The sequence below is a fragment of the Amblyomma maculatum genome, chromosome 11 (genome assembly GCF_055883805.1).
Source record: "Amblyomma maculatum isolate TAMU_Amacu chromosome 11, ASM5588380v1, whole genome shotgun sequence".
Lineage (NCBI taxonomy): Eukaryota > Metazoa > Arthropoda > Arachnida > Ixodida > Ixodidae > Amblyomma > Amblyomma maculatum.
In genome coordinates, this window is record NC_139354.1 from 65730179 (window position 1) to 65746039 (window position 15861).

The window sequence follows — 15861 nt, forward strand, 5'->3', positions numbered from 1 at the left end:
TTAAGGCTATGCGCAAAAAAGACAACACAAAAAACACAGAGGCAACTACAGAACGGTCCTCTCCTCTTTCTTGCGCAGGAGTCGCCCACTGAAAAGAGCACGCGACATGTATGGGACCATACGAGTTGCTATGTGTTGTTCTCAGTGTCACAAGGCGTTCTCCAAGTGCTCCCACACAAGGTTTCGTTCTGTTATAAGGGCGACATTAACGTATTTCCGGACAGGTAGTGTTGAAGCGATGTACCAGGGTCACCAAAGCTACTCGAATACGTTGCCACAAACAGTCGACCAAATGTCTGAAAAATGTGAATCGGGCTTAAACAATTACCGTGGATTCTCAGATCAAAATAAGAATACAGTGTGTGCACTCTAATGTCCTTTTGTCATGTCCCACAATTGCTATATTCTACGAATCGCGGTGTCAAGTTTTGATTCAGTATTTGGATTCGAGTACAGTCGACCAAATGTCTGAAAAATGTGAATCGGGCTTAAACAATCACCGTGGATTCTCAGATCAAAATCAGAATACAGTGTGTGCACTCATTTCCCACAATTGCTATATTCTACGAATCGCGGTGTCAAGTTTTGATTCAGTATTTGGATTCGAGTGTAGATTGCTGATTTGCGTGCAGATGCTTCAAGCTATTGAATCTCTAAGGATGCATGAAGATTCCATTCATGTTTCTGCTAATGTTTTTACTTACTCGTTCATGCGAGTAATGTCTGCTCTCTAACCACCAGCACAGATCTCGTACGGCGGGAGAAAGTGACTGCTACGTTTGTGGTGCCCTTGCATGGACTGGCGGCATTCTTGAAGACTCCTGTGTTTTGGGAAACGCTTCTTTAACGTCGTCTGTGTTCCTGCCTTGCTCCATGCTTGATAGTATTTTGGATTCACATCACACCACAGAGACACAATATAGAATATGCCCTTTCATTCATGAAGAATATTCTATCTCCTTCACCCGAAGTGGGGTATTGCTAATGCCCAGATGTTGAAATACTTGCGGCGCAATAGCAGTACGAGAGAGAGGAAATGGTGCACTAGTAGGGAGCACTTCTGAGAGGTAGCTTGTGTTTTGTTTTGCTAAGCTGAAGCAGCTAGATGGCTGATGCTGTCATGACTGGCCCTAGCTCCTGCTTGCAGGCCATGAGAAGTGTGGCCTCTAAATTATTGCGTTTGGCTTGTTTGGTATTGATTTTTTGCCGCTTTGCAAGAACGGCTCAAATTGTTAAGGCTAGCAAAGTAGAAAAGTATGAATGAAGAGTGGCTTTATTGAATGCCGTAAATTATGTCAGGGAGGAGATTTAAGATATTGTGGCTAGAAATAAGTACCAGTCCACTCGACGGAATGTCGTGCTGTCAGTTTGTGTACCAAAAAACCAATTTACAGACACTTCGGTTATGAAACTTTCTATACATTGTATATAAAATCTGCTGCTTTGCATCAAAAATGGAAAAATGCTTAGCTCACTTTTAAACAATTTGTAAAATTGTAAAAACACAATCCTAGTGCCCGCAACATGCTTTACTGAGCTGCATTTGTTAGCAAGCCAAAAGCATCTTTTTAGAACATTCACTTGCCTTTAGATCACATGTTTTCAGTCTGATCGGTTCTGAAGGTGGCTTTAGAGGAAGCTGCAAAGGCATTTCCACTTTCTCCGCAAACGTTTTTAGCCATGGTGTTATTGTTTTTAGTTTCTTTTTACTATTCGTATCACCTACTTTTGCGCTTTATTTAAAATCCGCTATATAGGGGTTGGAAAATATGTTTTGGTAATGTACCTCGTCCGAAATCAAAATTTTCTGGACCAATAATAAACTCTGATAGTTACGCTCCTAATAGGGGCTGCTGTCATTACAAGTGTGTCTTGGAGAGCGAGCGCGGGCGTGTGTTTCTAATATCAATCGGCTGAAAAGAAAGGTGATATAATAGGCTTTATGTTCTGAAAATAAGAGGGTCTCTTAAGTGGAGAACGGCGAAAATTGTGGAAGTTGTGATAGTAATGCCAAGTTATTTTAGTTATCACTAATCGCTGTACATTTTTACTCGTTTCTTTCGCGGTCATTCAAGTTGTCATTTGACATATTGGCGGATGCGTAGTCATGATGAAGCAATTAAGCCTTGTCATTAAAGTGATTAACGTTCATAGCTAGGCATATTTTCTCATTTACAATACATAGCGGTCATTACTACTAGTACTTTAACATATTCGTCATTGCCAGTCATTTTAGTCATCATTAAGCATCATATTATTCATTAGCTTAGTGATTACCTAACTCGATTCTGTTTATCACCTTTATTTGTTACCTATCCGCAACAATCGTTCTGATTCTTACTTTCTCTCGTCACGGATCCGCTATTCGCGAGTGACACGTCAGAGCAGATGCGACTCAGAGATCGCGCGCACAGCTCCCGGGATACAGAATTGTATTCCATGAGCCTAGAGATAATAAGTTAACTGGATATGAGAGATTCCATAATATCACAACAACAAAGTGAAATACATATTGTTTTATCAGGAGAAAACAATCAACCGTGGATGCCGTGGATGTATCAGAAACTTTCCTGAAGTCTTTCCTCTCCAATGTTTGTACAGGAATTGCGTTCATTGGTGGAGCCTGCACTAGTGAAAAAGTTGGATTAGGTGAAGATTCCAAAGGAACATTTGAAGGGGTGCGAATCATGGCTCACGAACTAGGACACATGTAAGATTGCTATTTTTATATGTGCGTTGTTTCGGGTGCCAATAAATGTATGCAACAATGGTGTTTATTGAAGGCACTAGGAAACCGAAGCAGCAATAAAATATTCAACGATCAGCCTAATCATGCAGCGAGCATTCACTTAAACAGTGTCTCTCGATGTATGTTTTGTTCGCAATTGTACCTGCGTTGTAGTGAAGACTCCCTGGCGACTTAAGCCGTAGGCAAGATGAAGCCGTCGTACTCTGGCTTCAGGAGCCGGACGCGATTGGTTTTCCTTCATGGAGGCATATGTGAGGAACTGCAATTTGCTGTAACCGAAAGTAAATTAACACACGAGGTACGCCTCAAGACAACGGAAGGGTCATGACATTTGACAAAAAAATTCGAATAAAGACACGGTGTTGAGGACAAAACCCTGGGCTACACAAAAATGCCCGAGAAGTGTGGACTAGTGTTGTGATTATCGTGGCTGGATTTCCGGAGACCATGCGTTCTATTCGCGTCTGAGCGATGAAGTGGGCAACAGCCTTTTGTTTATTGGGCTACTTCAGAAATAGGAGTGGGCACCGTTTACAGAGTACTGTAAAAGTTTTTGCATAACATGTGGCTCCAATGTACGTCCATATTTCGAGCTTCCGAGAGACTATCGGTTACTGAGCTGCTTGTGTCACAAGTCAGAATTGACTGACACTGGTAGGTGACATTCGTAAACTTTGGGAGAAACTTTTTTGGGTTGCCTACTCGCGACCTACAGTTCACTTTAGCATACAAAACAAAACACATAACATCTGCTCTGATGAGTAGCATAGCTTCGCTTTTTGCGCCCCGAGTCCAGCGCGAAACATCTTGTTTTCCTCTTTCCTCCATTGTTACCACCTTAGCAGTGCGAAATATTTATGTCACACCGCTTCAGCTTCTTCTTTCTGTTCCTCTGCCATGATCGCCAGCAGAATCCAGGCCTCCTGCCCTTTGCTGAGCTCAGCGGAGTCTGATTTGAGAAAAAGATGATAAACAAGTATAAAGCAATAGTCAAGCATGGCAGGAGCTTACTCTCTTACTCTAGTTTAGAAATAAATTAGTTTACCATTTTAAAGAAAGCCCTGAAAAGTACTACAAGCAAGTGCAACAAAAAGCGCAAGTATTGTCTTAATGTTCATCAACTCACGCATGAACATCTATAAATCGCAGCAAAATCTGACGCATCAAAGGCCCAAACTAGCGTGTACAAATGAATGGCACTGCTGCCCCGAAAATTAATAGCTCGAATTTGGGCTATTTAGTGACTGCCTTAATATCCAATGGACAAGTTTATTGACGATTGAAAACACACAAGCATGTATATGTTTTCAAACATTAATGTAAGAGCTGCCGCTCAAATTTGCCGCTGCAAATGGTGCTCCCCAAATAATAATGATGGTCCATTCAGAATGCCATGTAAAATAACTTCGAGGATTGTATTTATTTGGTCGGAACTGCTTAAATAATTGTGTGGGTTGAAGATGTTTGGCGAAGGAACTTTTTTAATTCGGCTAATGTGCATTTCTGTAAGGCCAGCTCCCTTGCATAAAGTTAATGCTAGAAACAATATTGTAGATATGCGGCAAATTCTACCTGTGAGAATGTCAGTTCAAGCAAGAATCTGAAAAGACGAGCCGCTAATTTTACAGCATTGATGTAATGGCTTCCTCATCGCACCTCTGACGAACTATTCCAAGACATCTGCTTGTTTGTATTTGCGCAAAACGTTAAGTAATTTATGTTTTAAAATGCGTGCATGTATCTGCTCGTTGCCGTAATTTTGAGAGGTCACATGAAAATTGGAGTCTTCATTGCAGAGGGAGAAGGAAGAACAGTTGCAGTTGTGGATTCGTGCTTACTACGCTTGAGATACCTAGCCTTTACTGCAACTTTATCTAATTTTCTGACATGTCCTAACAGCTGGTGACCAAATCCTTATTTTGAGAAAATTGAAGTTTGCTTGAAAAGCCGGAGAGGAAGGTAGAGGGAGATTCAGTAGTATAAGTATTTAGGCTTTAGTAGCTTATCTCAGACGCGCTTACATTCGGCTTAAAATTTCTAAGATGTTTTAATGTTGTCATTGTTCACAATTTTGCTCGCGCCCTGAAATACAGAGCAATAAAAAGGAAGTCTCAGACGCCGCTAAACTTCAAAATTCTGCAGCTTGGCAACGATTTTAATTGCCTCCTTTCCTCACGGCGGTTACATGGTGAAATGTAAAAATATATAAAACTATAGAGTACAAGCAGGCTTTACGTTCGGTTGACAGTGGCAGATAATAAGAAAAAGACGTAGTTTCTAAGCCTATAACACAAGTATTTACACTGGGGGTCGAAAATGCCCGACCGCCAATGTGTTACACAGTGCGAGACTACGCCGACAGCCTTTGTTGACGGCACAGACGCACGAGAAGCCCCATGAACAGGAAGCGTGCAGCGGCAGCGCACATACCCACGCGACCTAAGACGTATATGCTCGTAGTAATCATTTATTCAGAGAGGATTTCATCAATGTTAGCAGCGCGCTGACGGTCTTAAGAGGAAAGGGAAAGATAAAGGTGAACTGCACTGTGGTACGGTGAGCGGAAGTGATATGTTGAAGAAAAAATCCGTTCCATGAGGCTGGAGGAAGGCAGACACATAACGTGTTCCTTATCGCAGGATTAAAGCACAAAGCGGCATCAATCTTCTGCGGTTTATTTGGAGAGCTGTTTACTGAATTTGATTGCATGTGATAAGCATTGTTTTTTTGGCATAACAAAGAGTGCGCGTCCTTTACCTAGGTGTTCAAGAGGTGCACAGAGGCAAAGGGACAAAACCTTGCAAAGTGAAAAAAAAATTCTAGACGGTCAGACAGGAGGGACACCTTCCTTCCATTCTATTCAACTGCAAAACATGAGCTATGATTTAAACGTAAACATGAGCTATGTTAGCCTTTCAGAAATGTGAGCCAAGGGTCTTCTCAGTAGCCATTGTCTTACCAGGAGCCAAGCATGACCCGAGAGAATAATCTGGAGATATTGGTGTTCAGGTGCAGCAGAAACGAATAGTCATTCCTCAATGGTGAGATTTTTTGCACTTGGTATCGCATACCACAAGCTCCGATGATGGGAATTGCTAATTTTTCACTTCCTTGTCTTCCTTTTTTCCCACTATACAGCCTTGGATGTCCGCATGATGGTGAGCAAAGCACATACTTCGACTCAAGAAACTGCTCCAGGAACGACAGTTACATCATGACCTATTTGAATAAGGACAGCCGAAGCATGAAGTTCTCAAAATGTTGCAACCAGATGATCAGGCGCCTGGTTAGGTTACTGTCTTTCCGCCTTTTACCGAAAACGATTTGCGTTTTTGAAGCTTCATACAATACAGAGTCTACTGCTGTACTGTAAAACGCAGTTCAAAAGAGGACACATGCGCGAAAGTCGCGTTCCCGAAAGCATCGCAACGTTTTACCACAGATCAACGCCTGCGTCAAACAGGATACATTTTATGGAAGGGCAGCATAGGGCAAATGCACCAGTAGGCGGCGGCTGCCATAACAAGTGAAAAGAGCGTGGACAACATTTAGGCTTAGTGATCAGAGACGACAATTGGAAATCTAAGCTGCTGAGCGGTAGCAGAAGGAAAAGTATACGCACTAGGAGATAGAGCACAGGGTGGCGCAAAGTTGCGTTTCAGATGGTCAGCACAAAGTTCGCGTTCTTACGATTTAATGGCCGCCGCCGCTGGGAGGCAACTAGGGGTGCAGCACATTAGTTTTATTGTTGCGGACTCTCGGTCGCAGTTACATTTTTACATGAGGGTCAGAAAGCTCTGCCTATGAGCAATGATTGAGCCGCAGATGTGAAAAGGACATCATGAACACACTGCCGGCTGGCTAGCTTGGTGATTACTTAAGATATTAGTACAAGAGACCGATAGCTGTATATGTGGGCAGGGTACAAGGGACGGCAAACGTCGTTAGTGCGCTGTCCGCAAATACTCAGCTACGTAACAAACAATTTACTAAGCACTCAATTCATATATAAGAAGATCAGAACATAGGATAAGCGTACGATAACCACAATTTTAGTCTCGCAAAACATGGGGCTTTTGTTGCATGAACTCCATCGCGGTCTAGTTAGCGCTAATACCCGCGCTGGTCTCTCCGGTACGAATTCCGGACACCTTTAGCATACCTCCATATCTAAAGCAAGCTCTTCGCAGGTCCTGGAGGGGTGCTTGCTTGTGGGTCCAAAACGCCAGAAGGAGGATTCCAAAGAAACTGTTTACAAAAAAACTGCCGGGGGAATTGTATGATAGAGATGAATTTTGCAAGATGGCATTTCCCAACGTGACCAATACACGTTTTCTGACTGTGAGTCATTTTTTAATATGGTACAAAAATTTAATAATCGCTTGAAATGCAATATTCTCGCTGTTTACTATTGATGTGATAAGAAAAATAGTCGCTCTGAGCAATAGGCTTTATACGTGTTGCCGTTACGCATGAAACATGAAAAGCGCATGCGAGAGGTCGGAGTATTTTGATTAAAGTGTCTCTTGAGCTTAACAATGCTAGAATGAAGCGAGGAAATTCGATTGAGCGCACTGTTCAAAACGGTTTTGTAATAGACCCACAAATGTGGTTATGACGTTTTGAAATGAACACGTTTCACCTTTCATCACGTTAGCTGGGGGCGCGGCTTAAAAAGGAAGCTGGTGATTGCTACATGGAATATGAGAGGGGCAATTTTTACGTTTCAGCTCTAAACAGAACACTTTCAGAGCTCGTTCATCCCTTCACCTCCAATATGGAATATTTGATTCTCGCATCGAACAACACCATATACACAGTTTCTCCCACTGATGTCAACACCGGGTAGGATTGTCGTTCTCGACATCAGCGTGCATCATGAAACAACTTCGCGCAAGGCTTAAACGAAACTAAATCGCCTTCTGGAGGTTTTATGCCGCGGCCGTGATGTGGCTGTAGGTTTAGGTGATCCCAACTCTAGCCGCGTTAAGCTCTCTGAATCGTGGAATAGCTTGTTCACCTAACATGGCCAGCCCGACATCCTATTCTCCACAATACCACGCACGTTCTTGCAAAACGTCGATATACCACAGGCCTGTTTCATACCATGCAACATCCTGAGGGCAGTTGTCTTTATCGGCTGCATATTTGTCTCCAGATTTTCATGTGAGTACGAAGTTTCGCCAGGAGACCCGCTTGCGGAAGGCGTTGAAATTACGTTTTAGAAAAAAGTGGCTGAACTTCACCTTCACAACGCGAAGGACTCAGTTGTTTTCAATTAGGGCAACCGAGTTGACGTGCTTAACGGGTATTTATGTGACATGGCTGCAAGACGAAATAATGGAGCGAAAGCTTGAGCAGCGCTGTCGGCGAAGTTTTATGTTAAACAAAAAAGAACCCTGCCGACACTTTTGACCAGATCAAGACACTATACGAAAATGTCTCAATGTCCAGGTTGCAAGTGCTCAAAGGGCACAAAACCTTTACAGGTAGCGTTAAATATCAAGTGAATTAATGCACGATGAGCAATGTCCGGGTATTCGTTATAAAAGCGACATTTCGTTGTGCGCGTGGTTTATTCAACAATAGAGGTATTATAAGGTAGGCATACCCATTCTCATAGCAACATCATTTTAACGCAGAAAGCCCAAATTTATAGGACATTTTATTATGTTGTGGCGAATATAAGCCGAATATGTTGCAAAGCCCGATTTTGAGGTTCGTCATTCACAAACGTCGCAATAGGACGCTACTCTCTCCTCGCAGTTTACAGGTACGTAAATATTTCAAAAGGAGCCTTTTTAAAAAAGCAAAAATTTCAACAATACAAAACTTGATAGTTTAATTATATAGCCAATTGCGCCTTGCTGGCGACATGCATAAAATCGCACTCTTCGCCTATTATGAAGAAGCTGACTTCTTTTTCGAAATGCGCAATAGTGGAACTCTTCCAACGGAAGCCGTCTTCACAAGCGAATCAATGAACAATTAAGAAAACATCCATATTAGCTGATAATGACAATTTCCTCGTTTTAAGAAAAATGGTTACTTTCGCTTGTCTGTTATAGTAGCTTAGAGATGAGCTTTGTCGTAAATGTCTCTGTTCATCGTCACCTGGTTTGTTCAGTTCCACTCCCTTACTGACATTTAGACGCGAGCGCAAAAACTAACGTGGAGATGCGCTTACGCAATGGAACGAGTGCGCTGTCAATTGGCGAGTGCGCTATTGCCGGCACTTATGCAAACCTCAACTTATAAATAGAAGAGCTTATATATTGTGCCCAGTCATATTATGTATCTTCCATATTAATCTTAGAACTGTTGCAAAGCGCCCCAAAACTTAACAAGAATATACATCAGGCAAACTCGGTATATGGGGTTTTAGAGCGGCAAAGGGTTTTACTGCGTGAGAATAAAATGGAAAATTTCCTGCTTCACTGTCCTGTACCTTATACTTAAAAAAAAGCCATTCTCATGTACTAAACAAGAAGTAATAGACAAAACCTCCCTGATTGCTGAAAATTTCAGAGATTTTTCGCCTTTAAAGGACAGAGACTTAATTGGCCATTTGACTACAATGACTTCAAAAGTCGTTTTTAAACATTTGGTGTTCACATTTTCTATTATTTTCGTCAAGCGGAATACAACTGCGCGGTTCGAAAAGTGTAAGTTCTGCTTATGGCCGAAGAGTGCCAGTTAAATCCTGTCGAGACTATAAAAGAAGGAGGGAAGACACTAGGCTGCCACTGATGCTTTTAATTCTCGGCTGTCATTACGTTTGTTTATATCGCATCATGTCACCGAGTCCCTCTCTTATTCCTTTCCACTTCTTCCTTCTCCTCGTTCTAATCGCAGTTTCTTGCGCGAATCTGCAGCAGAGACCAGCCTGCAATTCGACATGTCATTGAGCTCTCAAGGCACTTTTTCGTTACCCTTTCTTTATCTTTAAACATTTGAGAACAGCTTCTTTTCAAGTAATTACGTAGCCAGTAAACAGTGAGGAGTCAGCACAATACATTTCCAAAGTTTGAGAATGACACACATCTAAAACAACTTTCGCCACAAACGATGGTTAGCCTCGCTAAAACACATTAAAAAGGCCGGTGAAGTGGCCTGTTTTATTTCTAGAATTTAGTTGCTAGGAGAAGAGGTGCGACCACTTGATAACTACTGATAAGGCTTTGGCTGTCTATAAGCTTGCAGTATAGTTTAACAATTGAAAAATAAAAGCTGTTAATGAAATTGTCTTTGAACTCTTGCTCGTCGGGCACCTGTTCCCATAAATCATGCCGAAAAGTTTTAGTGACATGTTTGGCTTGTTTTATGAGGTTTAACTTCGAAAAGGGCTCAAGAAATTCCGATCACCTGGAATATTTTATATGCACGCATATCGCACAGCACCCGGGCGGCTTGCATTTCGTTTTGCTTGAAAAGCGGTCTTCTAGGCCAGGATTCGATCATGCTTCATTTGGTTAAGCAGTCGTGCGCTATTATGTGATTGCGTCTGCAAGAGCACAGCAGTTTTCCGCATGCCTCAGTAGCTCACAGGAAATATTTGGCTGGACAAGGGACTCCTCATTTCCGCAGCCACCATGCAGCCTCTACCAGTAAACTTTTGATCTTCTGTTTCCGAGAATCAAACACGCAGGGAAAGGACACCTTAAGTGAGCAGCAATACTGTTGAAAAGAACTTCCAAAACGTCTGCAAAAAGTGGGACGCCAAATGTTCTCGTCTTGCAGATTGCTATCAACTTTGAAAGCTGTTTTAAAATAAACTGTGTTTTCTACATACCGAATAATTACTTTCGGCATAGAACTTGTAACCAGAAAGGCGGAAATTACATCTCCTCGCAAATGATGTGCATCCCATCGGCCGTTTTGGCCTCCACTTGAGTAACTGTTGAGTCAGTCTGTTTGGCTACCTCCATTTGCCGCGACGTTTAAACTTTAGAGCGGCAGCCTTAGAGGTACCATAATTTAGGAAATCCGACACGGTCAAAAAGGTACATTTCATACCTCTAGCTAATGGATGTAGGTCGGTGACACAGCCGTGCCTTGAATACTTGTTGCAGTCTGTGGCTTCCGGATTTCACATGCATTCTTTCATTTCGTAGGTGCCACCAGCAGGGGCTTCGCCCTTGGAATTGAAGCCTTAGATGAAACTAGCACACTTGGATCCCTATTTAGACACGCTGTCTCCAGGTCAGGCAGACACTCTCGCAAGGCTCGGCATGCTTCTGGCAAGCAGCATTTGCTGGATAAATACCCTTGTATTGATTGACATTCCGATTCTGGGGCGTTACAAGTTGACATAAGATGCTTGTGGTGTCAGTTGCTGCCAATTCGCGCTTCGCGTTTACGTCTGCAAGTTTTGATCGGAACGCTGACCTCCAGGATCAATGGTACCGCCGTTGAAGACACATGGCCCAGTACAACGAATACAAAGCTCGTAAAACTTAGCATGGTTTATGAACAAGTCTTCATATGGCTCCTATACACCCTAATTGTGTAATATCTGCATGAGAGCTACGGCTTCGAATTGACCAAGAGTTGTATTTTTGATCTACTAAATAAAATATGAGTATTGCTTAAATTCTAAGCTATCTACTACGACTTGGCCGGTGGTTTTATATACAGAGTACGCGCTAAAAGTTTGCATAGTCCATCACCTGAGTGAAGTATAAAGTTCTGATTGTGTTTGCAGTTACCTGTGTAAGCACTTTATATGTAACAAATCATAGCGTGATTGGAGAGTAGGTTCCTTTGTTTTTATTTTGCCATTTTGTAAACTTTAATATATATATATATATACCATGCCCAGAAAAAATTACGGTTGTACGTTTTCAGTTTACAAGCGTGAAGACCGTTGAAGTCAGTAAAAAGCTTGCTAGCAAGATTTCTCCATTTATGGGCACATGTATACCTACGTAGTTCCTGAAATAGCGGAAAAGAATTTTGCCAGTAATATTTCATTTCCAATGCAATCAGTCATCTCTAGAGAATGTTTTCGTGGTGACTTTTGTTTCATTTTAGGATGTAAATAAAACGACCAACTGCCATGGCTATTGCTCAGGACCTGAGGGCAACACAACACTACGTGTATTTCTGCCAGACAACTCTCCGTGCAACGAAAAGGGTGGGGTACGTCCACCTGCTATACTTTTCTGCGTATCATGCTCAAAAACAACGCTTCTAGCTGCACACCAAAAATCAAGCTACTATATAGCATTATTCAATGCTGGCATCCGGCGGGTTAGGTGGTCAACGAACGTAATACAGGATATATTGGTAAATAATTTATAAGCAGAAAAAGATGAAAACGTTTACTCACAAAAGCATGCCAGTGCAGAGAGGGACCAGAGTACCAAATTCCAAGCCACGCCTGTCTGTCAAGGAGCTTCTAATAAGTCGGGGATATTTATAGATGACGTATTTCGGTATATTAAGCACTAGTGCATTCATCTAGTAAGTCGAAGGCTATATTAAGTACTCTGATGCGAAATAGTTCTACTTAACGAATAATGTTTCTGTTTGTGAGGTTATTGAGACCTTCTGCTCTTTCGGGAAGGACATAATAATTGAACACTTGTTAAAACAAGCGGCAGTAATAGTAAACTGCAAGTTCTACGTTAATCAAGACAGCACTTGAGAGCGGTATCTGCAAATTGTGAACGCAGTGAATACTGCACAATATAGGTTGGCCGTTAATATTGTAGTTTACAAAAAAAAAAAAAAAACAGTTTTCCCAAGCGCAAAATCGCACATTTTGCGGTTTCTCTGAGTCCGCTTTAGTTCTGCAGCCTTAAATTAGTGCCGTTCGCAGTCGCTACGACATGGTGCCGATCATCAGGCTTTCAACTACTGAGCCCTACGATACGGAATTCGATAATGACAAGAGATACCTGTTTCTATCAGTGCAGAAAGAAAAGCTCAGCTGCATGGCGGAAGAGGGCAAACGATAGATTCTCCAGACAGCACCATGGTAATTGCTTTAAAGAGCAGCTCTTAATGCCCGTTCGGCGCTTCAGCCTCAATGCCATCGTTGCACGTGTAGCCAAGAGAACTTTGCGAGCCAACAAAGAGTCAAAAACCAGGGAGCATTTATCAGAAGAGAAGGAAGCGCTACTAGCTCGTCGCCGCTCACTCGTGGTTTCTTGCTCCCTTATGAGAAACGCTCTTTTATTCGTGAGAAAATAAACGCTGCTTTGTAACTGAACATTAATACAAAGAAACAAGGAAATAAATGACAACTTCATTCAAAACAGACTAGTAATCGTCCTTAAACGTTTTGTCATGGTATCTTTATATGCAGATGGTGATGGCTTAGGAAGCCCCATTAAGTTTGACCCGGTTTGTCCAGGTCGATTCGCACATAAAATCGGCCGCCCATTCGAAAAGTTAGGGCTATATTTCTCAGAAAATTAAACCGGTGTTTTGAGCCCACAGGCGAGGCTATCTGGTTCGTTATCCGGATTATGGACAGAACCGCATCAAATGTTTCATGAACAAACATGGTTATTAGCAAACAGGGGCACTAGATCTTTGTGAGATGCTAGAGGGAGGACCGTACTACAAGCCTCGCAATCCACGAATGATAGACAAGCTGCATTGTACTTAATGTATGACTGTTAGGCATAGTTTCTGGTGGCTAACAATAATCGGGAAAACATTATTCCTAAATATTTTTCTTCAATAAGTGGCACCAATATATGAATCCGTTCTCCAATTTATTCCATAAAGAAGTAATGCTTAGTTTTCTATTTTCTTCTCTTTCAGCGGTTTTGCCTAAATGGCGACTGCGTACGGAATCGAACTAAATATCGATACTACAGGCCGTACGAATGAGAATTGGAAAGATTGCCTTAAATATTGTATTGAATCTAAATAAAACAATACCTTGTTTAAGAAAATAGTTCACCATATTTTCTTCCTAATGTCTTTCTTTTCAAAACATTCTCACAGCAAATAAGTTTCGTCACTATATCCACGTGCCCCGCCGGGCTGGCGCAGTGAATAGGGCGGTCGACTGTTGTACCCAAGGGTGAGGGATGGAGTACCGGCCGTGGCGGCCGTTTTGCGATGGAGGCAAAAACGCAGGTACACATGTGCTGTGCGTTTTCAGTGCATGGTAAATAGCCCCAGGGGGAAGAAACCTCTCGGAACCCTCAACTAAGCTGTCTCTTTTATACTGAGTTCAGTTCAATGCGTGTTGCATTGTGCAGAAGTTGTGTCGGATGAATATTGTACATTTTAAGGCATATTTTGGTGCTACGATAGAGCTATTTCTTACAGGGCGTTGCAGGTAATTCGACGATCACAAAACGATGAGGTTGCTTTCATATATTTTTTTAAATCATAGTAAACGTTGTAGACGTGGTAACCGACATAATTTGCGTAGCTTGTTTCAGGTTCCGTTAGCGTGTAGCGCAGGTGTAATATTTATAAGAACACGTGAGGCGTATCTTCAAGTAGGGGCACTTGGGCAGAAGTGCAGATGTGATGAGCAAAAGTTGAACTACGACCAAAAGACGTCCAAAAAAGTTCGCGATCTGTACAGAGAGTTGAGCTGGGTTCGTTGACTAGAAGATCGGCCATTGTCGACGTCGGAGGTGAAAGCAGCCGGAAGCGATGTTACTAGTAAGGAACGGGGCCAGCTGAGGGCACTGCAGTTTTAGGAACTGCTGTTGCACTTGAGGATCGGGGTGGCACTAGAACAAAATGTGGTCAAGACTGGCAGCCTGGATACATCCAACGTACTAAACATGTTACACAAGTGATGGGCAGAAAGAGTACCGTTGATTGCTAGATTGGTCCGGCCGCTTCGCATAGTAAGAAATGTCAAGCGCGGAGAACATCGTCCCAATGGTAAATGACGAGGTGAAAAGGAGTGCACACCCAGGAAAAGAGGAAAAGGCAACAGGGATAATGAGAGAAGGTGAAGCCGGAATATCTGGTGCATACGCAATTTCATGTCTAGCCCCTTGAATGCCGATGGTTAGCCGATGGGTAGCCGAGCATGCAAAGCTCAATTTACACTCAGGCGCAATGAATTACGGCTTGATGGCGAAATGAGATACCTCACCTAAAATAAGTTTGAGGGAGCAGGGAACCAGAAATAAAATTTATATAATTATAGAACATCATTAGAGATTAGTATGGCCATACAGGTACCGAGTGAGTGTATGCGCTGTTAAGTTGCAGTGCGAAAGAAAACGCCAAAAGCAAGCGGCAGGAAATCGTTTCCATGAAAATTCAGTCTAGCCTTAGTAAAGCTCCAATATCAAGAAGCACTATAATCGGGACATTTCAGCGGAGCTATTTAAAAGGACAAAACACATTAAGGGCACGAAGAAGAGGAAGTGTTTCTTTTAGGGCTTCCCAGCTCGTTAGCAGTTACTTAGTATTGTCGTGTTCTTCATCGTTGGCCTGCGTTTCGCGGCTTTATACATTTAAAAATGCACTGTACTAACTATCCCAACAGCAAGTTCGTTTACAATACATTTCTAAAGAAAGCCTAAATAAACTCTAGGTGACGAGTAAAGACATTCAGAGCTATAGGATAGCTCAGTTCATACTCGTGCCACTGGGTCTATTGGTTTCTCGGTGGCCGCATAAGGTCGCACCTGGTACTGAGGGGGAAACTAAGCTGTGGCCGTGCCACTGCTTTAGCATAAGATATGGGAGAGAGGTAAAGCGGCAATGAATTGTCATTAGCGATATCCGATGTTGAGAGAGTGAGCATAGCACAGGCCAGCGCTGGTGGAAATAATTCAATAAGTGCTGAAGCAATGCATTTGTATTGGACGCTGGCTAAGCATAAGGAGCAGATCTATAGTTAGCGACTCACCCAGGTGTGATACAGTGGCAAATCGAGCAAGGTGAGATATCAGGTCGCATGCGAAGCAAATGGGCAGTTGAGAGAAGTGCGCCCAAGCTGCACAAGAGGCCGCACCTGGTACTCAGGGGGAAACTAATCTGTGGCCGTGCCACTGCTTTAGCATAAGATATGGGAGCAGAATTTAGGCTTGCGGTGTCGGGAGCGCTCCGTCGGAGGTGAGCGGAACATCATCGAGAGGATGAAGGTTGACAGGTGGACCGCTTTAGAAATGTCT

At 42.6% G+C, this 15861-nt stretch overlaps 1 protein-coding gene across 2 annotated transcripts in view; it reads left to right on the plus strand.

The window, feature by feature from the left end:
* The window catches only part of LOC146174002 (venom metalloproteinase BumaMPs1-like), a 50896-nt gene that overhangs the window by 20983 nt on the left and 14052 nt on the right, over positions 1-15861 (plus strand). The window contains exons 10-14 of one of the 2 annotated variants that reach the window (XM_084583580.1): positions 2602-2710; positions 5888-6040; positions 6940-7090; positions 11783-11890; positions 13526-13624. In XM_084583580.1, coding sequence (XP_084439706.1) covers positions 2602-2710; positions 5888-6040; positions 6940-7090; positions 11783-11890; positions 13526-13594 — 590 coding nt within the window. In that variant the 3' untranslated portion in view covers positions 13595-13624. Of the gene's footprint in view, positions 1-2601; positions 2711-5887; positions 6041-6939; positions 7091-11782; positions 11891-13525; positions 13625-15861 lie in introns of those variants that run through there. The other variant, XM_084583579.1, reaches the window with a different exon arrangement.